The sequence below is a fragment of the Thunnus maccoyii genome, chromosome 17 (genome assembly GCF_910596095.1).
Source record: "Thunnus maccoyii chromosome 17, fThuMac1.1, whole genome shotgun sequence".
NCBI classification, from domain to species: domain Eukaryota; kingdom Metazoa; phylum Chordata; class Actinopteri; order Scombriformes; family Scombridae; genus Thunnus; species Thunnus maccoyii.
The window spans coordinates 27,070,807-27,096,993 of NC_056549.1; the positions used below are offsets into that span (position 1 = coordinate 27,070,807).

Genomic DNA, 26,187 nt, shown 5'->3' on the forward strand with positions numbered 1-26,187 from the left:
ACAATGAAAATGTAGGCTATATTCCAATTTTTAAATTTCTTTTTGCACTTTTTTCTTTTATTTGAAATTTGAAAACTAAAATTAACATAAAAATTAAAAGTTAAATACAAAGTTCAAATTTGCACCACCTTGACCAGGTACATTTAAATGCTGCTAACACACAAATGCATCAATAATAATACAATAATATATGTATCATAATATAACACTTAGGAAGCAGCCATTCTGCATAATGAGAACGTTTACTTTTGATTATGATTTTGCCAATAATATATTTTTGCTAATGTACAATTGAATGCAATACTTTAATTGAGTACTACTTTTTAAGACAAGGATCTGAATACTTCCTCCACCACTTGTAGTGTTTAAGTATGACTGAGACGTATGCTTTACATGCAATATGTCTTCTGAAGGTCACAGACAGACTCCAGTCCAATATATCAGAACACAGATGCATAGCAGTCTTCGTTTGATCATATTGCCTGCTCCCCTGCATGCATGATTTATTGAATCCCAGATGCTCATCTAAGCTATGTTAGATAAAGCTAAGACAGCTTATTTTCCAGGCTATTCTCTGCTACTGTAGAACATCACCAGGCCCTGTGTTCCTGGTTTTGGCTTAACTAAATACAGCACATGCTTGGGCCAATCCTGCACCCCTACAGAGTGGAGATAATTAAATATAGAGGTACTAATGTCAGGTCAGGGCCACTGCGGCTTTGCTAATGAATTCCAGGTTTCTGCTAGAAAGGAGCCTGCACCCTTTTTCACGGTCATCTAACAGCAACCGCAGCGAGGCATTTATCGCCGCTGCCAATCGATGCGTGATGAAGATGTGATGGTCCAGGCTGGAAAGAAGGGGCTCTGGACTCCAGGTACGGGTCATTCATCTCTGAGAAGATGCTCTCATACAGCCCTTCTCTCTGGGCCATTAGAGTTTGAGGGATCAATGTGAGCAGCCGGGGAGGAGTCCATCCATCATGTCACCCACACCGCAGCATGCTCCTACCCCAATGGAGCTGGCTTCCTGAACCTCACCTAACCCCACACCACAAATATAATTACACTCTGTTTCAGCCTCTTTACTCTAAACCGACTCTGAGGACATCCTCATCTCCCGGCCAGCAGGGCTCCGAGCATGTTCACAGGTTGCCTCCACAAGGAGAAATGAAGGAGCCCTAATATGTTCTGCTCTTAAACTTTTGTTACGTTTTTACATAACTTTACTTGAAAAGTTTATGAACCTTTGTGTGAACAGTGTGACAGCTGTTGTCAGTCAGATTCTTCAAATAGATTTAATTGACTAGATGATTGCTTGGCATGAATCTTTTCTCAGTACATTGTCTAAGGAGGTACTGGAATAACTGGGGGATCTTAATTTTCTCCAGGAACACTGTTTTTACAGAGAAAGCACAGAACAAACCAGACCAATCATTGACTACGTTTACATGCACAAATATTCCGGTTTTTGCCGTTATTCCAAAAAAGACAGTATTCCTACTGAGCTGTTTACAATGATAATGAAAATGAACATTTATATGCAGAGTGTTTTCAGGGTTTCCCTCTGCTGCAGTGGGAACAGGAATCACAAGATCTCTGCAGCCAATGAAGTATATCAGTGAGGTGAAAAACATTAGTGAGCTGCTGCCTGATATTTATAAGTGATATTGATATGACTGATATTATAAATTTATAGTTACAGGCACATCCAGTACCTAAGGTGTCCCATGATATTTACTACACTGCTGCTGAGTGTTTTTGGAGCATCACACCGAGTCGTCACCATCAGTCCATGACTGCATGTCAGGATAATAACCAATCCCCTCCGTCCCTGTCATGGAGAAGGTGCACTCTGTTTTTCCAGCCTGCCCTGAGCAGCTCTCCATTCTCCTCTCATTCCTCTCCTCTGTCTGCCTTCTTGCTCCAGTATATGTGATTTTGCCTGCGCAGGGGTGCGCTACACAACCAGCCCGTCATGCATCTCTATCCCAGCCTTGCAAACTGTTGGCTAGTTGGTTTGTTTACAATGCAGAGCATGTCGCAAATTAAGCTCCATATTCTAAATGCGCTGTATACATGTCCAAAGAATGCTCCTAAAACCCAGATATAACGGCAAATCTGACATCTTAATTGGGAAATGCTATATTCGGAATAAGGCCTAATTCAGAACAAACAGAATATACTGAGTACATGACACATATCAAATTCGGAATATTGTCATATTCGGAATAATAGTGGGATATTAGTGTGCATGTAAATGTAGTCATTGTAACGTTCATGATCTATGATACAAAGTAACAAATCCTACAGGTAAAGAAAGTCACTTTGAATGGAATGCGGATCTTCTTTGATCATGATTTTACAACGAAAGTGAAACGACAGAAAGCCATGTACAAACCAACGAGAGACCAGCTGTGGAAGAAAAACTCTCTTCTCCCTCCTATTCTATTTGTCTACGTTCTCATCTTCTCCATTTCTCTCTATCTATGTATTTATTTGGCACTATTTAGCTTCAAACGCTTTATACTGGTATTATTTGTCTGTTTATTCTTATTTGAATGTGCAATAGCTACAACATGAGTGGATTTCTGTGTATGTGTAAATAAATCTATATTTAGGTGTGAGTGATCATTGATAAATGTGACAGGTGAATGACTGATGAGTGAGAGAAATTGACTATTGAAATTTTAAACAAGATGCAAATTAGGTTGTGAAACTACTGCTCCTTCATAGTTATATTTGCTGAATTTACTTTTTTATTTTTTTAAACAATAATTTACCACTTAGCCTTCTTGTTTTATGACTTATTGTTTGTTTAACAATTTATTTAATTTTTCTTTATTTTATTTCATTTGTACTAAGAGGTATTTCAGTAATGAAAATACAAAATGGATATGGAATGTCACTTTTTTCTCTTGTTGCTGTTTTTTTTTTTTTAAGGAGAATAAACTTATTATTATTTGATTTTGAAAAAAAATTATGCTAAAAAAAAAGCAGGTGTTTGTAGTGGTTTGACACAGGAGGAACATAAGAAGTTGGGCAGAATTGTAAATACTCCAGTTTTTTCCTCCTCAAATAACTCATCAAGAAGAGGAGTAGCTACTATAAAAAAAAAAAACTCATGCACCATGTCAGAAGATAAATAGTAGAGTTGGAGGAGGGAGGAAGGTTTGTTTTAGTGATGGGCAAAATAGGAAACATTGAAATGTCTCTCATAAATATCTATTACCCGCCAGATGAAGCTGCTGAATTTATGAACCAATTATAGATTTAATAGTAACTCAAGGAAAAGGAACAGTTATCATTGGAGGTGAATCTTGTCTCGAATCTTAAGTCAGACTCTACAGCAGGGAGTAAACATAAGTCTGAGCGAAATGTAAATATTTGAAGGAGGGCGTGTTAGAGAGTTAGAAATGAACATTTCACCCAAGAACAAATGATTATACAGACTTTACTAATAGACACTCTGCATATAATAGATTGTTTATTGTCCTCAGTACACATGGTGTGTGTATGTTGACAGGCAGCTAAACCCCTTTCACCTATCAGGACTCTGGATTCAGTTATGTAGTTGCCAACAGGTTTATTGAGAAGGAGAAAGTTTATTTAGAAAACTGAAATACAGTCAAAAGATGTGTAGGCTTAATTGTGTGTTTAATATAAACTTTCAAATATAAGCATAAATGACAATAAGACCAACCAAAAGCTTACACATGACCAAAACACTTAAAACTGTACATGATGAATAAATACAAAGTGACATACATACTGACGATGCAACCAAAAGTATAAGATGTATGCAGATGTCGGTGATATACACAGATGAACTGACACAATGCTACTTTCTATAGCATGTGCTTCTTTGTTAAAGCTTATACAGGAAGTTGAGGTTACTCCTGTGTTAATTAAAGGAACCACTAGGTGGAATGAGTGCTAATAGATTACTTAAATTTACATCAGCGTACCCATAAGAGCCACTAGGTGTCACTATTTCAATTTACAACATAACAATGACAAAGCAGACTGGATTACCTCTTCATGTTAATTAAGGATATATCAACCATTAAAAAATGTTATATTGGAATGATGGAATATTGGAAGTTAAACTCAAGGAAGGGGAATAATTCATGGAGGATGAAAAATTCCTTCTTACAAGACTTAAGGTTTAAAAGAGACAGTCAAAACACTCAAAATTCTAACAGAAAACTGAAATAGAAAAAATAAAAAATACTAAGAGCTGTTATATAAAGAATAAAGCTGACAACAGAGATACAAGAAGAACAGAAAAATACTTCAGTGAAACGAATCTCAGTATCACAAAATGTCAGTCTTATTCAAACTATAACAGCAGAGAAAATTTTACAACAAATTAAGGAATTTTAAAAAGGGAGACCCCAGAAGATGACGGGTACATAATGAATTTCATAAGGATTCCCGAGAGCTATTGAAACCTCTATTACAGAAAGCTTATAACTTTACTTCAGAATCAAGCACCTGGGCACCAACATGAAAGTCGTCTGTAATCACAGTCATTCATAAAGATGGAGAGGATGCAACAGAAAGATCCTCATATAGAGCAGTACCTCATCCCACAGAGGGAAGAAACAGGATTTCTCAGAAGCAAAGTTGAAATGAACCATAACATGTAGTATTGTAGTATTATACATTATTCAGGTGCATCCTGTGTTTCATCTCAGTTGGATGTTGGAGCTTCACCGTACATGAGAATGTTGTTTGTGCAGAGTTTGACACTAGAAGACTCACTGAAAATCTGAGTTTAAGGGCGTACGAGTATGATTAGATGCTACTTTAAGGACTTTAATGTGGTAATTATACAGTTTTTTTTTTTGGGGGGGGGGGGGGGGGGGGGGGGGTGACCATATCAGAGACACATTATTGTTCCAAGCAGAGTATTTTTATATGTCTTTATAATTGTCTGGAGGGGATCTTCAAAAGAAAATTTAGAATTAGGAATATACAGTTGGGAAATGTTTCCAAGACTAGCCGCTAGTGACTTTGTTAAGCTGTGTTCAGACAAAACGCAGAGCAAACTTTCGCCTTGCATTATTCGCTTATTCGTTATTTGAGTTTGACTTCTGGATCATTAGTGTTATTTGGCCCAAACAGCCAAAATACATTATATTACTGTACATTAGCTGTAAGCTAGCTAGCAACAGCATGCAGCAACTGTGTCTGGGGAGAGTTTCTGTGTGTGTCTGCATTGATCTTGTATGTAATCACCCCACATGAAAATTCTTTTCGCATTCTGTCTGAACACACCATTAGAGTGTAGCCAGTGCGTTGCATTAGCCTGGCGAGCTAACCATCAGTAATGAAAATTAAGTAAGAAATATAGCTTTGGGTCTTTGGCTTCAAACAGAGACAACAAACAAAAAAACAAGAGATTTGTCATGTTGATTACCTTGAAACAGCATGAAAAGGACGTTAACTTCAACACAGTTTTATTGTTTTTCACACAGCTTTCATGACACTGAGGCGTCATAACGCTGACGCACAACATGTAAATCATACAGTTTGGATAAACTGTGTATTCAACAGTACTCAAAATGTTCTCCATATATACTAGGATTTTGTCACAGTCAATCACACATAGATGCCTGCAGACATGAGGAAGAGGAGGAGAAGCACATCCAGACTGTTGACATGTCTCTGTGAATACGGGAATTAACTCTGTACTCATAAATATGTTGGCTGCAAAAGGAATTACCCATCCCATCCAGAGGCGGCCCATCTTTTCAAAATCCCTTTTTCTCTATGCAAACAAGAGCAATTCATTTGAATAATTCTCACTAAACCTGTCTCATCCACTTGTTTTCCCTTTGAGAGGCAATCACCCTTTGTCTGCTTGTAATTTATGACCACAGGCAAATCTGCTGTGGTTTTACAGGGTAGCATTAGAAAACACTCTTGTTATTGTGAAGCATTATGGTAAATAGGGAAAAATACACTTTTTAATGGAAAAAGACAGGTGCTTTCCAAGATGGATCCTCAGCCTTATGTGTTTCTGAAACACTAAAAGGAAGATGGATTATTTTGCACTGCTACTTATTCATTATCCAAATTATGCAAATACTTCATCACTGTGAAATGTTTTTAAAAAGCTTTTGAGCATTCAACTGCAGCTTCTCCACTGAATTGAGATGCATGTTTGTTGTACTGTGACCTCTTGAACAACTTGATTATGAAGTAAGTGAGCTTACAGTGCTGGATGTGTTAGCCTTGTAACATACTAACATCTATGGCAAAAATCACGTTCAACATGTGAGTACCAGTCCTTAATTACTATTGAGCACTATGTCTGCAGGAGATGGCAGATTACTGCAACTTGCAACTGCCACTTGGGGGCAGTGGAACAAGCTTTAAACAAAACTTTAACATAGTTAAATGTGGTGAACGTGTTAGCAAATAATTGCCTTTTTTATTACGGTGACCAGATGTGCTGGTTTGTCAGGGTTTTGTCCAGGTTTAAAGCTGGATGTTCCGAGTTCCAACAAATATCTGTAAAACACTTAATTGTCCAGGTTTTCACCACAGTTAAAATAATAATTATAATATTACACTTGTTTTCAGCATTTACATAGACATTTATCATGTTCTGGCCCACTTATTATTACCTAACCCAATATAAAAACATAAACAAAATTCAAACAAACAAAACACAAAAAATTCATGAAAGTAAATCAGAACCTCAGCCTATTAGGCTATTTCTTGCAGCTGTTACACTAACATTTATAAAAAAAAAAAAATTATGAACTTTAATAAAACAATTATGAGACTTGAACTTGACCACTGCATTTGCAGGAATATTTTAATCAATTTTTTAAAAATGTAATTCATCTAGTAGCACAATATTCTTACTCTCAGTTCATACCTTGTCCTTTCCTCATGTGGACACATAGGATATGTGATTATATACAAAACAAAAGGTTAAATGCTAATTTAACATGCCAGAATTAAATCCCCCCCAGCGATATATTGAAATGCATTGCTCTGAAATTATATTTTAATGTTACATCTACTATTTGTAGGTCTCTATGATATACCTAATGAGTTAATATTAACGTTTTGATAACCCTATGCAGTGGTTAACTTAATGTTGTTAAGCTAATGTTAGCTAGCTACCTTCCATGAATAATGTCAGCCTGTCCTTTCTAACCAGCTATAATTTGTGGTAGCTGGCTAGTTTCAGCATGCAAGATTAATAATCCATATACAGTGTATCTTTCAGCTTATCTCAGTTATGCAAGCATTGTTCTTTTAAATGTTTTGTACTGTATTTACAGGTATTTACAAAGATTAGGGTATTATATTAATCCATGTTAGAACAAGCTATTTGAAACACATCTATATGCAGCAGAGTGAGAGTTTGTGTCTTAAAATGAGCCCAAAAAATAAAAAACTGATATGCAGTATTTATATTTAGAATGAGATGATTTGTCAAAAAAACAAGTCTTTTTTTATGTTAAAAATTGTCTTAAAAAGGATTGAATTTAATAACTGTCTGCCTGTACAACCTGTTTCTACGATATAGCATTTATGTTTCTTTTACATACTGTTTTTCTTTTTCTTAATATAGGGTTAGGGTTAACATCATGTGTGTTATCCTGCTCACTGTTTTTATTTTTATTATTTCCTTATCAGTGAAACAAAACACTTTGAAGACAGAGTGGAAAGAGGAGGGTACCAGCCAGTAAGGAGGCACCCAAAGATGAAGTTCCTGTAGTGGCTGCATGAACATAATGTAATAAATAATTTCCAAAAATTCAGTCCAGTTGTATTTGTTAGTGCTGTATGTGACTCCATCTTCTCTTCATACTTTAGAAAACCCTGCATCACAGCCATGACAGCCTTCCCACGACACACCTGTCCCTATGCTGCAAGCCACTAGAGTGTCATCCCTATCTATATCTATCTATCTATCTATCTATCTATCTATCTATCTATCTATCTATCTATCTATCTATCTATCTATCTACCAATAAACATGCATAGCCATAAACAACCATTGAATGCAAAATATTTCCTAATCCACACTCAAACCAATAAACTAAATTAAACTGAATACATGCTGATGAAGTTCATGAGTCTTAGCGAGACTGAACAACATCACCTACTTTTCTTATTACTACTACTACTACTATTCTTATTACTCTTATTATTTGTGAATTATAAACAAATAAATACACCAGTGGCATAACAGTGAACAGCTTTAAGCAGCAATCTATTTCTCCACTCAGATTTCCATGACTGTGTGCCCAAATGCAGGTCAGACAAGCGCTGCTACATGAATGCCAGATCCAACAGGGAAGAAAAACAAACAAAAACAGTGTATGTATCTATTTCTGTTTGTGTGTGTGTGTGTGTAGGCATACAGCTGTTTTAGATTAATAAATGTTTATATTGATTTTAAAAGATCCTTCATTTTATACAATATGCACAAATTTTATTTAATAAAATAAAAAAGTGGACTATTATTTTTTATAATGTTGGCAGCCTTGATACAGTTTAGCAACCTCTAAAAGCTGGTGGGTAAGTGTTGCGTCTAGAGCTGGTTCTTTGCACACAAAACAGTAGGTCACCAACAAATAGTAAACATAACGTTGAAATATAAATTTAGAGTGCTGCATTTCAAAATAACACAATCTTATTAATTCTTCACTCATATTCTACACATATTTTACCGTTCGCTGTACCGCCATTTTCATCTGTCGTTAAAACTTGCGCATGCGTATGTGTGGAACTGCTGCATCTAAAACCACGGGGCTCTCCGCCTTGCAGGGTGATAACAAGGAGTGCTCAGCCCTCAGGTATCCTCGCTGGATCACAAGGCATACTGGGTATGCAAGGCTAAAAGCTGTAGGACTGTTAATATGTCACTTTATGAAGTTTTAATATTTTTTCAGGAGAGAAAGTAAAGATTCCCAGTATGTGCTCAGTTTATCCAAATAACGCGTTTTTGGAAATTTGACATTTCCGGAGCTGTGAGGAGCTGCTGGCCAGCTGAGACCAGTCGGTTGGCAAATGTCATAACAGGACATGTCGACAGTGTCATATTAATAACTCTCACTGCCATAAGGGGGAGACAGAAGTTCTCCACTGCAGGCTTAATGTTAACCAAGTCAAAAATAATTGCACAAAATCACCCTACAGCACACCCCGTCACAACATTTAGTTTGCTAGCTAACTACATTATCTGTTAATGTTATCTAGGTATAATAGCCACTAGTATAAAGTTAATATGCCTTTTGTTCCTACAGTGCTAATTGTTGTGGATATTTTGAGCGATAGTCAGCACCTCAGTGGAGAAAAGTCCACACAAGCCTTTGATGTCTAAAAGCTGAAAATGTTTATTGAAGTATTTGGCCAAGGAGAACTGAAATAGCGAACATCGAAGTTATCTGCAACTGCTGTCTCTTTCCGTTCTGTCCTCTGAAGGTCTGAGTCCTAGTCTTTATCAGCCTACAATATGAAAAATTACTCTAATTGGTTCACTAGTTTCTAAACAAGGAACTGCATTTTACCCGTGTCAGTTTAGGTCACGTTGCATGGAACTTCAGCAGTTTTGGTCTGAATGTCTGACCGTGTCAATAGAATCTACACATTCCACCTATCTGTGTTGTCTAGGAAAGCCTCCTCCGACCTTGTTGACCATGGCAATGCTGATTTACCTTCTATCAGAGAGGTTGTTTCTGCTTTCCCCAAAACATCACAGACAGCTGGAGTCTCAAGGAGAGGAGAATATGTCCCCTTCCTGCTTAAGAATTACAGTGTGACCTCAAGGCCCAGGCTTGACTCAGTGTAACCCAATTTGTAACCCCTAAAGACGGAAAATTCCATAACACTAACCTTAGCAAGACTATTACAGTTCCTGATCTGTAGTGAGTTAGCCAGCCCAGGACAGCTGTGTCTTTCATATCACTGAACAATCAGCATGTTTAATTTAATACCATAACGTTATGATCACAGAAGGCAAAGACAGCCTGGACTGTCTTGTGGTCTAGCCTCAGCATGTGTTAGCATGTTAACATGCTAACACATGCTAGCACAGCCATGCAGGCGAAGCTGACAAACTACTTTTCTCTGATGTGACATGACATCATTGTTGGACTGAAAGAGTGACACACAGGTCTTACTTTGGTGAGCAAAAACTATTTTATCTCATATAAAAATGCCTCAAATTACAATAGTTATGATTACATCCATATCATTTACATTGTGTCAAGAGGAAATGAAAATGCATAGGGCCATCACTGCCATTACTGCTGTTCTGTGCCAAATGTGGCCTATTCTCCTAAAATCAACCAGTAAAATGTCAGTCTAGACATGTCAGGCTTAAGTGCTACTTAACAACCTTTTCAGAAAACATCTGATCTACAGCCCATATAGACACTTCCTGATGTAATTCAAGTCATGTGTCTGGAGGGAAGTGCAGGAAATCTCTGGAGAGGATATTTAGTTTATTTATGTATCCAGCAACGGACACACCTCAAGAATATAACTTAACTTAAATATAATCACCAAGTCTTTCCTCATATGTGTGTTAATTTGTGTGATTTCAAGGTTAGAAATAGTAATTGCTCTGTGATGGGATATGAGTAAGGACACAAAAACATTTATCACATATCAGATGCAATCCAGTGCAGAAATTAAAACAGCTGTTTAACTGTTACATTGACACAGAAGGCTTAATGTTAAACAGGCACAGATGACTGGTTTTAGTTTAGCAAACATTGAGTGAATTTGCTGTCCACAGTGAGCTATCAGGATGAAGACATGATGCATGAGTGTAAACAGGAGTGTCAGTACCACTGTGTGGCCAGTTTGGGAAATTACATCTAGGCTGATGGACAAACAGTAATACTGTTACCAACCAGCCAATGTATTTCTTATAAAGTTAATGTTTTAAAATTTGTTTATAATTTATATTATTCTTATCCATGGTCTATAACTTGATGTTGGTTTACTTAAAGGACAGGTTCACAATTTTTCAAGTCTGTCTTAAAACAGCAGTCAGGAGCCCAAATGAACATTGAAACATGTTTTTCTTGCCATAATCATTCCTCCTGTTCATACTGACCATTAGAAGATCTCTTCATACACTTACAATGTAAGTGATGGGGGACAAAATCCACAGTCCTCCTTCTGTGCAAAAATGTATTTAAAAGTTTATCTGAAGCTAATATGAAGCTAATATGAAGCTTCAGCGTCCAAATGAGTCAAATCAAGTAGATATCTTTCAATGTTACAGTCTTTTTAGTGGGAAACACAAAGAGGGGACTTGATATGACTAAAGACTGCTGAAGCCTCATATAAGCTTCAGAACAACTTTTAAATGCATTTTTGCACAAAATGACTGTGTGGACACACTGTGGATTTTGGCCTCCATCACTTACATTGAAAGCACATTTGAAGGGGATCTTTTAACAGCCAGGATGAACAGGAGGAATGATTACAGCGAGGTAAACCTCTTTCATTGTTCATATGAGCACCTGACTGTTGTTTTAAGACACACTTGAAAATTGTGAATCTTTCCTTTAATAAACAAGATCTATAACTGCAATTTAGCCCCAAATCACCAAACTAATAATCAGACAAACATCATACGGAATACAATTCACTTTATTATGTTATACATAAAGGATAATCATGTTAAAATACAGTATTGTATAAAACACTGCCATGGTTATGTACAATTAACAAGATTTTGTTCAAGACTCTAAAAACATACAAAATAATCAGAACATGAGAAAATCCACCAGATTCAGCTAGTTAAATATATATATATATATATGTCTGATTAGTCATCATCTGTCTTTTCAATATTGTAGCTGTATCTCAGAGCAGCTTTACAACTTTACAACAGAATCATTTTTTAAAAAAGCAGGAATTACAGTAAGTCCAGTGTCACAACATTGTTCAGTCATCGAGCCATTACACTGTAGGTCCCACATAAATAAGACTAACAGAAAAAATGCATTCAACTAAATGCACACTGCTATGCAAGCAGATATCAATGGGTAGCGACCAGGAGTAGACTTGATGATTTGGGGGCTGTACAGAGCCACGGACTACCAAACACACAAAGCCTGGCAGGTCTTAAGGAGACAAACTGTTTGTGCTTTCAAATGACCTAATTTATGTGCACAAGTTAACAATTTTGCGTGATCCTAACAGATTTTAAGGGGTGCCAAAGGTAATACAACATTGTTTAAACAGGGAAACTCCAAAGTACAGCCACATATCTGTCCAAAAAATAAAACATGTACTCAATCCAAGTGGCTCATTTACAATTGAACAGTTGGCCTGACAACTTTCACTGTACATTTTGCACTGTTAAGGTAACTTTGACATGAAACTCTATCACTTTTTATGGAATAACAGCCACTGTGGCCACAAGTGACAATTACTGAATGATGGTAAAATGTAGTGTAACAATAGCACAAGCAGAGAAGAGTCATTGAACTGACTCAGTTATGTTACACAGCAATATCTATCTGAATGTGTGGAGTGCTGACTTTAGAAAAGGGGGAGATTTATTGCTTATAAATTAAACTTTTAAATTGTAAAAGGAACAATGCATTATTTCTTCTTTCAAAAGTTACATAATCCCACTTTAAACAAATCAAAACAAATGTTGATATTATTATGTTCTGTTAATTGGTGAGGACAAATTATTATTTCAACAACAGGTTTGAGTAGTTTTATGCATGAATGAATCATTCTAGTACACAATTTAATAATCTGTGTGCAACAATTTAGTGTTATTTTTTCTCCCTAACACCTGCTGGGCTCTGTACTGAACTAACCTGATCATGTTCTTTGTTTTTAGCTCTCTTGTAGAAATTATTGGAGTGGCACGAAGACAAAAGCTTAACATCAAATAGCTCGATTATGTAATGAAGGCGTAAACCTGTCTCTAGAGTAAAATAGTTTTTATGTAAGAAAAGAACTAGTGTTTGTTAGTATGTTATTCTGCTTTCATTTAATGGGCAGTCACCTACCTTTGAATAATGTTAACATCATATACATATGCAATCAGGAACAGGACACCTGCTACTCACTCAGTGACCCCTCTAAGACACAGTTTCTTACAGCTTGTAAGTGACCATGATTAAATCCTCTCAGGTATCTTCCGATAATAACTTGGCAGGTAGCCAGTGGAAAGAATGCCCGCTATGCTGCTATGGCGAGTGTATGAAGAACTGGTTCGTCAAGATGAACAGATAGCAGCTTTCAGGCTCTGTTGAAAGCAGCCTCTTCCAGTCAAGTGTGCTGTAAGAGTTAGGCTAGACGCATACACTGCCTGTCTGAAAGTGCATTCAGTTGTCAAACAAAGCAAAACAAGCAAAACAAGTGTCACAACTGACTGTTGCTGTAGTAAAAGCTTCCTCACTGCATGTCACACTTACAGTCACAGTATTCACATGCAAAACATTATAGATCCTTCATTTTACCACACAGAGTGGAATCTCAAATTACTTTAGAATCTGTTATTTCATAGAAACATCATTGATGTCTAGATTCAAGTGGATTTGATTTTGTTTCGCTGCATACAGAATGTTTTTTGGTTCCTTTCGTCTTTCAACATGTCACGGCCCCGTCAATGTTCTAATAACGGTTGGCATCGTCGTAGGAGGTCACGTCCAAGTCGAAGAAGTCCTCCAGCTTCCACTGCAGGGTCTCGAATGTGGGCCGGTCCTGCTCGTTCTCCTTCCAGCAATCCATCATGATGTCATACATGACTTTGGGGCAGCTGGGAGGGCACGACATCCTGTAGTTCTCGGCAAGCTTCTGGACCACCACGTAGTTTGTCATGCCTGGAAGAACGACAGAGGGACGTGATTACTGATCTAACAATGTCAGCCTGGAGGGTTTTGAGACTTTTGAGTTACACAATTCATAGGACAATCAACAATCTAACTGTCTGGCAATTGTGAATACACCAGGACCATTTTTTTGGGAAATTTCCATGTTCAGAGAATCTGGATGATGAAAGTCTTACCTGGGTAAGGCATTTGGCCAAATGTCATGATCTCATACAATAAAATTCCATAGGACCAAACATCAGATTTGATGGTGAACTTGTTGTCATGGATGGCCTCAGGAGCGGTCCATTTCACAGGGAATTTGGTGCCTTCTTTGGCTTCGTACACATTTTCATTCTCTTTCTAGAAACAGAACAAGGCAGACAATACAGATTTTAACTTCAGTCAGTCAGCTTTGCACTTTTCTATCATGGCAGGACATAACTGGTCGTTGGAGGGATATTTGATGCATGAGGGGTATGATAAGTATGGTATGATAAGTTGATGCAACAGTTTTTTAGATATACATTTACATTTTTTGTAATTAGTTAAGGGAACTACGATTCTTGCTACATACAATAAAGTTGCACAGTAAGTGTAAAACCCACCATGAAGACCCTGGCCAGGCCAAAGTCAGCCACCTTGCAGATGTTGTTCTCCCCCACCAGCACGTTCCTGGCTGCCAGGTCTCGGTGGATGTAGTTCTGTAACTCCAGGTAAGCCATGCCGGCTGCCACCTGAGCAGCCATCTCAATCTGGTCAGAGATACGCAGTTTGGTACCCTTGTCCTCTGAAATCAGGGTAGAGAGCCACACAGTGAGTCATAGTCATATATGTAGAGCTATAACGTGGCAAACTAAGTAAGAAAATGTTTTCAAAAAGGAATTATTTGGCCTATTTATTTTAATCCAGAGCAATTTCCTTTATCTATAAAGACACATTTCCACTTATTTCTATTAACTTTTTTGCTTGAAGTTGGCAGGCCACTCCCCTGACCCTTTGCCCCCATTATGGCAATATGACAAATCTTATTAAAGATGAACAGGGTCAAACTGCTTTGTTCATTTTCTTTAGAGGGATTTTATGAACTTTTAGAGGATTTTTTTACAGCCTCACATCAATTTAAAACCTTGTTATGAGCAGCATTATTCTTGACTGTACTGACAATGAGGAAGCATGGATCTATGGCTTTTTCATTTAAAGTCTTGTAGAAATCCATACTGTAATAACTGTAGACACTGTTGTGTGTGCTTCATCTCGAAAAACATCCTGGTGCTGCATACCACAACTCCAAGCCTCAGAAGTTGCCCAACAGCACAATGTGAGGAAGTTAAGAAAGGTTTGACTTTAGAGCACTGGTACTTGAATAAGTGGAAACACATTGCTGGGGAAATTAACTACTTCATATTCAGTAAGAGAATAACTGACCAGAATATCATGACTATGAATCTCAAGCTGAAATAAATTGTAAAAAGGGATCAGTCATGAGTGACCAAGTGCTTTTAATTTTTATTGTAACATTGTGTTGTTTTGTATGTGTTGAGTTTTGTATATTTGTATTAAGTCCAATCTAGTGGGCATTGCAAACTAGCTTACCCCATAAATGCTGTGGTATGTGGCATTACCCTGTCATGTCTACTTATCCTCATAAAAATAATAAAAACTTAAATAAATACATAAATAATGAGCGCTGGCTGACACTTTGACCCTGTATGTGTGAATTAGGGGTTAAGGTAGGATAATGTAATGATCCTGACTTTGGTGACCTCAATTAATTCCCTCCATAGCTGTGCCAAACTTCAACCTGAGCAGAGATCTAATCAGTGAGAATTACTAAAACACCTTTAACCTTTAGAAAACCTATGAAACATCTGGCCAGGGACTATGTCTAACTAGAAGTCATAAAAGCAAATACATAACAAATATAGAGAGAGAATATATGGCAACAGTCCACATTATGCATTATACTTATGTGACTTTTCTCTGAGATGTTACAGTAGGAGAGTGTGTGGTGAATTATGGTTGATGTGGGCCACCATACAGACTGTCTCAGGGCTGCAGACATCAATTCCACATGACTGCTCCTCAGAGTGACCATCACTCTGATTGGAAGTGACACTACATCTTTCACACTACAGCACAGCACGTCTGTCTACGAGGACGCTACACATGCCACAGCAAGCAGACAAGGTCAGAAACTAAGCAGACAAAAGTTCTCTAGTCAAAATACTAATCATCGTCAGGGTCACCCTCTTTCCACTCTAATTGTTTCTATACTGTATTGTTTTGTTTTGTTCATAGAGCAACACTGAAAAAACAGGGACTGGTGACCCAGCATTTGAACTTGCTACCATGATGTTTAAGTCCATCCAGGAATCTCTGTTCTTTCCTGTAATTCTATACTGCTGAGTCTAACAATTATTAGCTCCCAGAAAAAACAACAACCCCATTCTAGGAGTAATCAGTAAATCAAGTAATCAATCAAAGCCCAACATGACATAATCAAATTGCTTGTTCTACCCAACCACCAATCCATAACCCAAAGATATTCTATGTACTATCATATATGGAAAAGAAGCATAAAATCCTCACATTGGAGAGGCTGGAACCAGAGAACGTTTGGCATTTTTGCTTGAAAAATAGCAATTAATCAATCATGAACATAGTTACCAGTCAATTTTCTTTCAATATACTATTCAATTGTTCAACCTCTACTCAACCAGCAGTGAACTCAAACTCGAGTAGAGATGAAAAAGATGTTAAAGGCCTGGACACACTGAAATTTTCAAACTTATTTAACAGCTTTAATTTAATCAAAGTACTCAAATAGCCTAAAAAATCATTCCAGTGCATCTGGAAGCATATACTGTATATGGACTATTACTGTGCAGGTACTTAACTCGAAGGTCTGAGCTCCACATTTTAAGTTGGCAATAACTGCAGCTTACAGTCTGTCAAACTGTAAATTTGACATGTGCTACAGTTTGACGTCTGTTCACAGTTAATGGACCAGTGTGTAAGATTTAGTGGCATCTAATGGAACGGACTTGGCAGAAATGGAACATAATATTTATAAGTATGTTTTAATTAGTGTATAGTCCCATGAAAATAAAAATCATGTTTTTGTTGGCTTAGAACGAGCTGTTTATATCTACATAGTGAGCAGGTCCTCTTCCACAGAGCCACCATGTTGCACTGCCATGTTTCTACAGAACGTACAAACCAAAACACTGGCTCTAGAAAGGGCCTTTCATGTTTTTGGAAGGGGAGGGGGAGGGGAAGTGTATTCATTTGGTTGCAATCTGCAACCTCACCGCTAGATGCCAATAAATCTTACTCACTGGTCCTTTAATCAGTATTGAAGGACTGCTGAGGAGGAACTTTGGAGGAACTTTATATTGTATCTGTCAGATTGACAGTAACACTGAGGTAAAGCTTGAACAGGACCCAGGCTACTCTTGAGGATGAGTTTCCATGGTAATTTATTTAAACCTCATTTACGAAACAGAATTTCCTGAAAATAACCATGACTTAGTGAAGTAAGCCTGGCTTAAATGATACTTTATGAGACATCTGTTACCATGACGTACCTGGTTTGAGCCCATCCTTGGACTTTCATCACATCATCCTCCTTTTCCGATCACCATTTTTCCTGTCACTATGCTGACAAAACTGTCCAATTAAGGCAAAATGTCTCCCACCATGTTTATTAACATGGATTTAGACATACTACGTGCTACTCTGCAGGCAGATTTTTACAGCAGAAACAACACACACATACACACAAGATGACTAACCGATGACATTAACCAGCTGTAAAAAGCAAGCAATCAAAACAATTCTCTTCCTCGACATGATCTCAACTTGTCATGTCATGCAAGCTTAATACCATGATAAAACTAGGTTAACATTAGTACACATCAGAGCAGAGTGAGCTTGACTCCTGCAGCTAGACATCAGTAAGATCTGAGTCAGTCAAACACTTAGATCTACAGTATTTTTTCTTATTAATTTAAGCTGAGTTATTAAAGTAGAAGCCTGAAAAACAAGACCTATAAGCATTCAACCAGCATTCAGCATTAAAATCTAAAAAAAAATTAAGTAAAAGATAAACTCTTTGAATGAAGTAGAGTAGAAATAGGGACAAACTGTAGGATGTAAAATGTTTCTCTTGCCCTGGGATAACTCTCTGTACTGCAGCCTGACCTTTACCACAGCTTGTGAGATTGTTTCCAAAGACCAGCAGCAGCAGTGATGGACTCTGATCCCATCATAAAGTAGTAATAACTAATAATCATGTGTGTAGATGAAAGCAGGGCCGTCTTACTCTGCAGGTAGTCCAGCAGGCTGCCGTGCTTCATCAGCTCTGTGACGATGTAGATGGGCTCCTCCATGGTACAGACAGCGTACAGCTGGATCAGCTTAGGGTGCCGCAGTCTCTTCATGATCTGAGCCTCTCTCAGGAAGTCCTCAGGGTCCATGGTACCTAAGACAGTTGTTCATAGGTAGAATATTAGGAGCCAAACTTTGACTTTGAGATTGCCTGGTTAGTGACATCTTTGGTGATACTCAGTATGTCATGTAATATTTCTACACTCACTTTAACACAGATCCTTGGGTTTTCTGTCAATGAACACTCAGATTCTGCAGGTGTTGCAGTTTTTTGTAGTTTTGTTTTGGTCTGTTCAGCCTTTGCTGCTAATTATAACTATCCAGTTCCTTTTACATTTATTCCAAACAACTAATTGTGCCTGCTTACAATTGTAAATCCATTACCAGATAATCTTAATGTAGAATTTAACTTATTCTTATTCTAGAGAGTGGAAGTGTCCACACAGATACCAATGATAGCTACATGGAATAAAACCTTTATAATATCAAAGACTACAGCAGTTGATGTTGAATTGATTGCATAGAGCACTGGGTGATTGTCTGGGGTTAAATCTTTAGTTTAGGTCCTATCTTAATCCAACATCACTCTCAGTGAGAACAGGAAATTACATCTGAGGTCCCACAGGGCTCCAACTTAAGTGCTTAGGTTTTCTTTTCTTTTCAATTAGTCTTTCTTGGTAATATCATGTACAGTGTCCTCTCCTTCCACTGCAATGCAAAGATTCTGACAAATAATTCAGCAAATTCAAAATGATAACTTCTGTTTCTTCCTGCACAATCTGCATGGCATAACTTCCACTGGGGATGGGGAGACAATACCCCCTCACTTTTCAAAATCCAATCTTTTTGTGCCTCTCACTTTAATTGTTTCAGGTTGAGTTTCTATTTATTAATATTCTCTGACCATTGTTCTCTTACTGTCCAGCCACCTTAGTGTAGATTAGAGAAGATCTGAGTTGATAAAAATGTTGATACACCCATCTGAGTCATCTGCAGTTATTACTTTGTGCTCAAAGCAAAATGCTTAAAGGATAAGGCAGTTTTCTGTATTTTTCTTAATGTCAACAAATGGCAGAGCCAAACCTACAATGAACTAATCCTACTTTCAAGTATTGTGTGTGTATCCAAAGCCCGACATATCTTATTCCTCTGTGCTGTAGACTTCCGTTGTTGTCCAAAAACTATTAAACACATCAATGAGCCACACCGCTGCACTGGATGACATGTTGATTCACCACAAAGATTATGGTTACATTAGTTTGTTTAGAAACGGCTCCAAAGACTAATAACAGTAATCATGTTTTCAGTCCCTGGAGAGCAGTTCCGTGTAAAGAAAATGCCACTGCTCATGCACGGGAAAAGGGATTTTTTTTCTATACTACTATTATTATGGAAGGCATAATAACCAATTTTATCAAAATGTGTCCCTTTTTTAGCGTAATTGTATCCTCTCACTTCTGAGACCAAACCTTGACCATCTGGCATCTTGGCAACTTTATGACGTCTCTCGCTTTGCTTCTCACACTAAACCTGTGTCCAGAAAGTCAGGAGAGATCTCTGAGAGCTGAGATGTAGAATTAATTTTCACATTTTACTGATCATGTATTGTTGACATAATCCATAAAATCTAAATTATTATTAAAATGAATCACAATGACATTTTTGTGTGTTTTGTATTCTTTAAAAGCTCTGTTTTTGGATTGGTGCTATACAAATAAAATAGAAGTACTCTTTATATCATGACAGATAACACCTTCATTCAGAGAAAAGTAGACATTAGACTTTCTGCCACTGGATGAAAAGCAAGAAGTGTGTACCAGGTTTGAGGGTCTTCACTGCGACTGCTGTGCTGTCGTTCCACAGGCCCTCAAAGACTTCTCCAAACTGACCGGCTCCCAGCTTCATCCCCAGCCTGATGGATTTGCGGTCAATCTCCCATTGGTCCACCGTGTTGTAGGACAGACCGTGAGTCTGTGGGGCCTCCATCTACACATACAGGAAGAGCCACTATTTGTGAGTAAAGCAATAAGACTTCAGCTGATGGAACATCAAAGTTACTGAGGTGACACAATGACTTCATACAATATAAATAAGTCAAACTGACCAAAGATGTATTTGTTTTGTGTTTTACCTTTCTGCATGGTTCACCCAGACGCACACAGAGGCCATCTGACTGTCCGGAGTAATGTTCCACTAACTCCTTCAGTGTTGCAAAATCCTTGGTCCTCGACACAAAGTAGCGACCATTTTCCAGTTTTTTCAGCTTGTAATGCTTCACCCTCCCATTGTCCAGCACTGAAAGACAACATGCAGTGATACCTTTGACTTGCTGATGTCATTATACAGTAGCATGGCCTCAAACATACAGTACACAAATACATAAAGATTATTATAATTATTATTATAATTAAAACAAAATTATTCTTAATGAATCATAAGTATGTGGTTATGTTGCAGAACAACATACCCCTTTCTGCTAGAAATTATGTTTATATAATAATTGTTTTCCCAATTATTTTTTCGTTAACAAACCTAATTGCTGCCATGTTCACAGGCAATATTTTTTCATTTAATTCATATACCGCACTGAAGTCGGAGGGAGGTGGTCAGGAGTGATGGGTGTACAAGACGTAAGTCACTGCGGACTTTTTCAGTATTAAACAAAGACCATGACCCTTTCCCTCTTTGCAAAATTGCATATTTTGACAGAAAACAAATAAAATACATTGTCACTGAATATTTTCCTCTTACATTCAGTATCAACACTTTTGAGACTTGCCATGTAGGTTAAATAGTTGACAGAAAATGTAATTCAGGCATTACATTTTCTTCCAAATGTATTTGCTGGTGCAATTTAGTAACATATAAATGTAATTTCTAAGAGACATGGTTGGCTGTAAAAAGTTTTTTCCCCCTTTTGTAATTCTTCTGAATTTTGTGTTATATGTTAAAAAGAATGCTTTTATGCTTTTCATAGATTAAAAACATCGGTCAGCATTTCCTGAATTAACTGTGCATTAATTACAGATACAATAGCTGAAGTCATATATTGGCCAATATTAGTAAACCAATAACTGCTCAATCAATATTGTGGATTCCATTTAATTACCTGTGTAGAATTATCAAAGGGGAAAATTCAGTATGTTTTCACCTATTCATTTACCTGGTTAACACGTACAATTGGTGAATGAAGCTGGAGTTAGTGGTTGTGGAATGAATCAGCTCATGAATTGAGTTTAATAAATGAACATGGAAAGAATTCGGCCGTGATGGAAGGAAGGAGTGTGGGAAGGAGCAAGGCCAAAGTGAAAAGATAGATTAGAACAAAGAGAGATAAAGTTATCACACTGGTTTTATGGGAGCAGAGACTTTATTTATTTAACTTGATGACCTTACAATCATCAATCACTGGAGTCAATTGAGGGAAAGAGTGAGTCACTGGACAATGCCCGGCTATTAGGAAATGTGTGTTTTGTGACAGAGAAGTATACAAACAGCAGTATGCTAACTTGCATGAGCTATCTGGGAAAATAATGTTTATCACACCAAAATTTGTTGGCAGTGCTTTTGGAATATTTTTCCGACATTACGGCACCAAATAAGTTCTTAAGTCATTATAGGTGAATAAATATTCTGATACATAAAGCCTGTTCTGTTTCAGTTTAGCTCTACTTTTAGTTGTAGGGACTACAGGTGAAAATTAGCTGGCTAGCTAACACTGGCACAATGACTCTTTAAATGTCATTCATGCTCATGTAGCTAACTTTTGCCAACAGTGTAACAGTCTGCAGTCTCACAGAATCTCAAGTAGAGAAGAGTCATAAAGTCAGAGAAGTGTCTCAACAATTTTACAGTTACTGTGAACAGCAATAAATTAAAAAAAAAACTAGCTAACGTTAGCCACAACTGGCTTTGCTGAATTGAGCAATTAACTTTTAACAATTAACAATTCACTTTTTGTTTGAAAGAAGATTATTTTTTCCTTCAAAAGTTACATACTCTCACTTTAATACTGAATATGAATCTGCATTGCCTGTTTTAAATAAACATATCAACAAAAGGTGTAAAATCTACTTGACAGGGTGTTTTTTTTTTTGTTTTTTTTAAGCTGGAGCTGCTATAGTCTTGTCTTAACTCACCCGAGAGGGAGAGCTCTCCTTTCTGACTTTCACAGTCCCTGATGAGGAAGGCGCCTTGTTCGTTCCTTCCAGCCAACAGCATCTTCTCTGCATCCTGCCTCTTGGTGTCGTGAAAATACCATCTGCAACCAGAATTTAAGCAAACAAACAAGGCTGGTCAAACATACGGCTATTTCTGACTATTGCAAGTTAAAGCTGGAAAATATTTTTTAAAAGATCAAATTATGAATTTTATGAATGTCTTACTGACTTAACAATACAACTTTCAACTAATCAAAGGTTTGACTATATGTGATTCAGACAACCGGGCAAAGCAGCCGCCCAGGGGATTCAGACCATCAGAGAGCCTAAAGGCTGAAGGTTACAATTACTTTGTGGTAGTTTGATTGCTTGCAAATTGGTTTGGTAAGACTAGGCTATAACACCTGCATCCTACTTCATCACAAAATCTTAAAATCCAGTCTTGAAAGATAACTCTGGAGATATTCTACTTATTTACTTATTGTCAACAAATCCCATGAAAACATCAAAACCAACAATAAATTTATCTACTAATAAGTATCGTCTGTGTATCAAAGGCTGATATATCTTATTCCTCTGTGCCACAGAGCTCCATTGTTGTCCAAAAACTATTAAAAAACACATCAATGAGTCACACTGTTGCATTGCATGACATGTTCCTACATTGCCATGAACACACTCACACTGTAGTTTATTTTGACTCAATCCCACACACACCATCCCGCTGCCAGAAATACTCACTAGTGCACCAAATGTGGATTCATCCGCAAACTGAAAATAGTCCCCAACAAATGCTTCAGTAGGAACCAATGGGAAGAGACAAGGTAGGGAAGTCAGGAAGTAATGTTGACAATAAAAATTATATAGAATAATACCAGCTTCATCCCTAATGGACTTTCTTTCTATTATTATTATACTATTATTTCAGTCTATATTGTGCCGACATGATGCATACTCCTTAATATAATAACCACAAATGACTACCGGATACTCACATTAAGCAAGGGGGTCAATGGGGGCTAACAACTGCCACAGGTCCCCCAAGCAGATTAATCCAGCCCTGATTAAACTGAGAGACACTAAAGCAGCCAATGACATCTAACCAAAAGCTCAATCCACAAGTCAAGAATCTCTTACAGGTAAATCAGGTCAAGCTTGCTACAGGTGAGCCAGTACAAGAATGAAAACATGATGACGTTTAACATTACACACAGTTTGTCACTCTGATTGATAAAGGCTTGCTACTAGATATGATAAGCAGCATGATCCTACAGTATGTCAGTGTATTATGGAATTAATTATCTTCTATTTTATATCATGTGCACGAAGTCTGTGACTTGGTGAAACTGTGACGTGATACCTTCACCGATCAAGACTATTTTTATTTTTAAACAAAACTGGAAAAACCTGTGTACAGCTGGGCAGAAACAGGTTTCACTGAGATGCCAAGTAGGTTGAGAACACATCAATTGTTTCGGACTACTTTCTTGTGTTTTCAATTGACCTATAAAATAATTCAGCTATACATGGCAATAAAGAAAAAACTCCTCTTTTTTGTACAGTATCTGAACATGTCAAAACCCTTACTAAACTTTTAAATGGCTACCTGCAACCAAATTGAAAAAGGTCAAGTACCTAGTTTCTGTATCTGTTCAGAAGGATGTTGTCAGGATAGTTAAACAGCCCATAAAGTTGCCCATGGAATGCCAACAAAGGCATTTTACTGCACTGTTGATGATTTTGGGGCCTTTCCCTCATGGGAATTATTAACCCGTGAGTCTACACTTCCTGTTCACAGACAATTATTAACTAGTGTAAGCCAACACTGAACACAGTGATCAGCAGAACAGAATTTTATAATGTCTTACCTCTTTTGCATATCATAAAATAACTAGATTAATAGTGGACTCATAATTGTATATTTGTCAGAGGGTATTCCAAAATCTTTAACAGTCAATTTACAGTCAATTTACAGCTGGAAAACCACAGATTATATGTGTTGAATAAGACTGGAAGTTTTTTTATGTAAGCAGCCTTGGAAATAAAATGTATTTTAAGCATTTTACAGTAGAAACAAAAAAGGGAAGTCTAAGATGTCTGTATTATGAATCTTGTGATACAGACAGCAGGGGTGATGACAAGCAGTTATACTTACGGTTCTGCATCGATACTCTCCACAGGTGCCACATAATTAGCGGGGATATATCCCTGTTTGGGGGCTGAAATCCCGGTGAGCGCTTTGGCAAACCACCAATCACCAGCACTTTTATCCAGAGCCTCCAAAGTATCCCCGGAGTTGAAGCTCAAGTCCTCCTCAGTGCGAGCAGAGTAATCATACAGGGCGATGTAATGATTCCTGGGATTCTCAACGGGCAGTGGCGGTAAAGACCTGTTTAATTGAAAGTCCCGTTCTGAGATTTGTGCACCGGGATTTTCAATAACAGTGTCAGATCTGTCTTTGTCCTGACGCCTGCTCACATCTACAGATTGGCTCGGCTTTCTAAAACATGCCAAAAAACCCTCCCAACACACAGAACACCTCATTTGGATCTCCATATTATGGTTGTCAGTCATCGCAAGTCATTCTGTCTCAGGAATGAAGACGGAAATAGTTTGGGAGAATCCGCATTCCATAAAACAAACAGTCATTTTAATAATCCCAGGATAGCAGTGGTCTTTGACCTCAACGCACGCTCACAGCTGACAAAATAAGTCTTCTCTGAGGGAGGACTGCCACTTCAACTTTTCAGTTTCCTGGTTGAGATTTGGGTCGGGTGCCAATCACCTGCATCTGTCCAGGAATGGGGAGCGGCTCACCTTCAGTGAGGTATCGTCATGTGCCCTCTGGTGACTGAGGTGAACAATAGCAACTGTAATGATAAACAGATTCCTGAGAGTGGATTGGGTTGAAGCTGAGTCATGATTTTTTCCAACGAGTTTCATGACTCTCGTAATTATGAGATGATAAGGAATCCCTTTTCCTCCAGGAAACAAAAAACGATGAAATATCAAAACTGACTGAAACTAAAATAGTTAAAGTCCATCTTCACTCAAAATATGTTTATACTCTTCTTGGAACAATAATGTGTGTCTGATATGGTTTTAAATCTATTTAATTTCAGATTTATTTTTTAGATATCTTTATTGGTTTTAGTTTTAAGGATGACAAACATGATATAAGAAAACATAAGAGCACCTTATTCTACACAAAACACACTGAACAAGAACTTCCATACGATGGTGAAACTAAATAAATAAATACATCGAAGAAAATGAGGATGGAAAAGAAATAGACAGATATATGACAACCAAAAAAGAAAAAAAAAACACACTGACAATTGAATGGGTACATGACCAGATATCCAGGCAGTGAAGTGTTACAATATACCGCTTAATTGAGACTCAAGTATGAGCCTCTCTAAAGATGTCTGTCCAAATAAGTCCATAGAGGCTTCTCTGCAAAGTCTGTGCACTCTCTGTTCCAAAAACAAGGGGTCCCAAATTTCATAGAACATTGAAAGTTTGTCCTTAAACCAGTAAGTCATGGCCTCCAGAGGGATGAGTTATATTATACCTTGTAACCACTTTGAGAGCTTGAGAGGTTTGTCAGAGATCCACTGAAGTAAGATGCACCTTCTGGCACCAAACAAAAGAACGTCAAGCAGTTTTAACATATGGGGTTTAAGATTCAATGCAGAATGTAATCCAAGAATACAAGACAGAGATTTAAGATTTTTACCAAACATTTCAGAAATTTCTTTACAAACGTTTCCCCAGAAAATTTTAATAAAGGAACAATCAATAATACA

General features: G+C 37.4%; 1 protein-coding gene across 1 annotated transcript; it reads right to left on the reverse strand.

Annotated features, from left to right (window-relative positions):
• Positions 1-11,622: 11,622 nt before the first annotated feature.
• On the reverse strand, positions 11,623-25,207 carry frk (fyn-related Src family tyrosine kinase). Its single transcript, XM_042390914.1, has 8 exons — positions 24,534-25,207; positions 22,358-22,479; positions 20,350-20,513; positions 20,036-20,204; positions 18,154-18,312; positions 14,435-14,616; positions 14,024-14,189; positions 11,623-13,838 (listed from the first exon to the last, which is right to left on the reverse strand). The coding sequence occupies exons 1-8, from the start codon at positions 24,950-24,952 to the stop codon at positions 13,630-13,632; spliced, it is 1,590 nt and encodes a 529-aa protein (XP_042246848.1). The 5' UTR covers positions 24,953-25,207; the 3' UTR covers positions 11,623-13,629.
• Between the last annotated feature and the right edge of the window lie 980 nt (positions 25,208-26,187).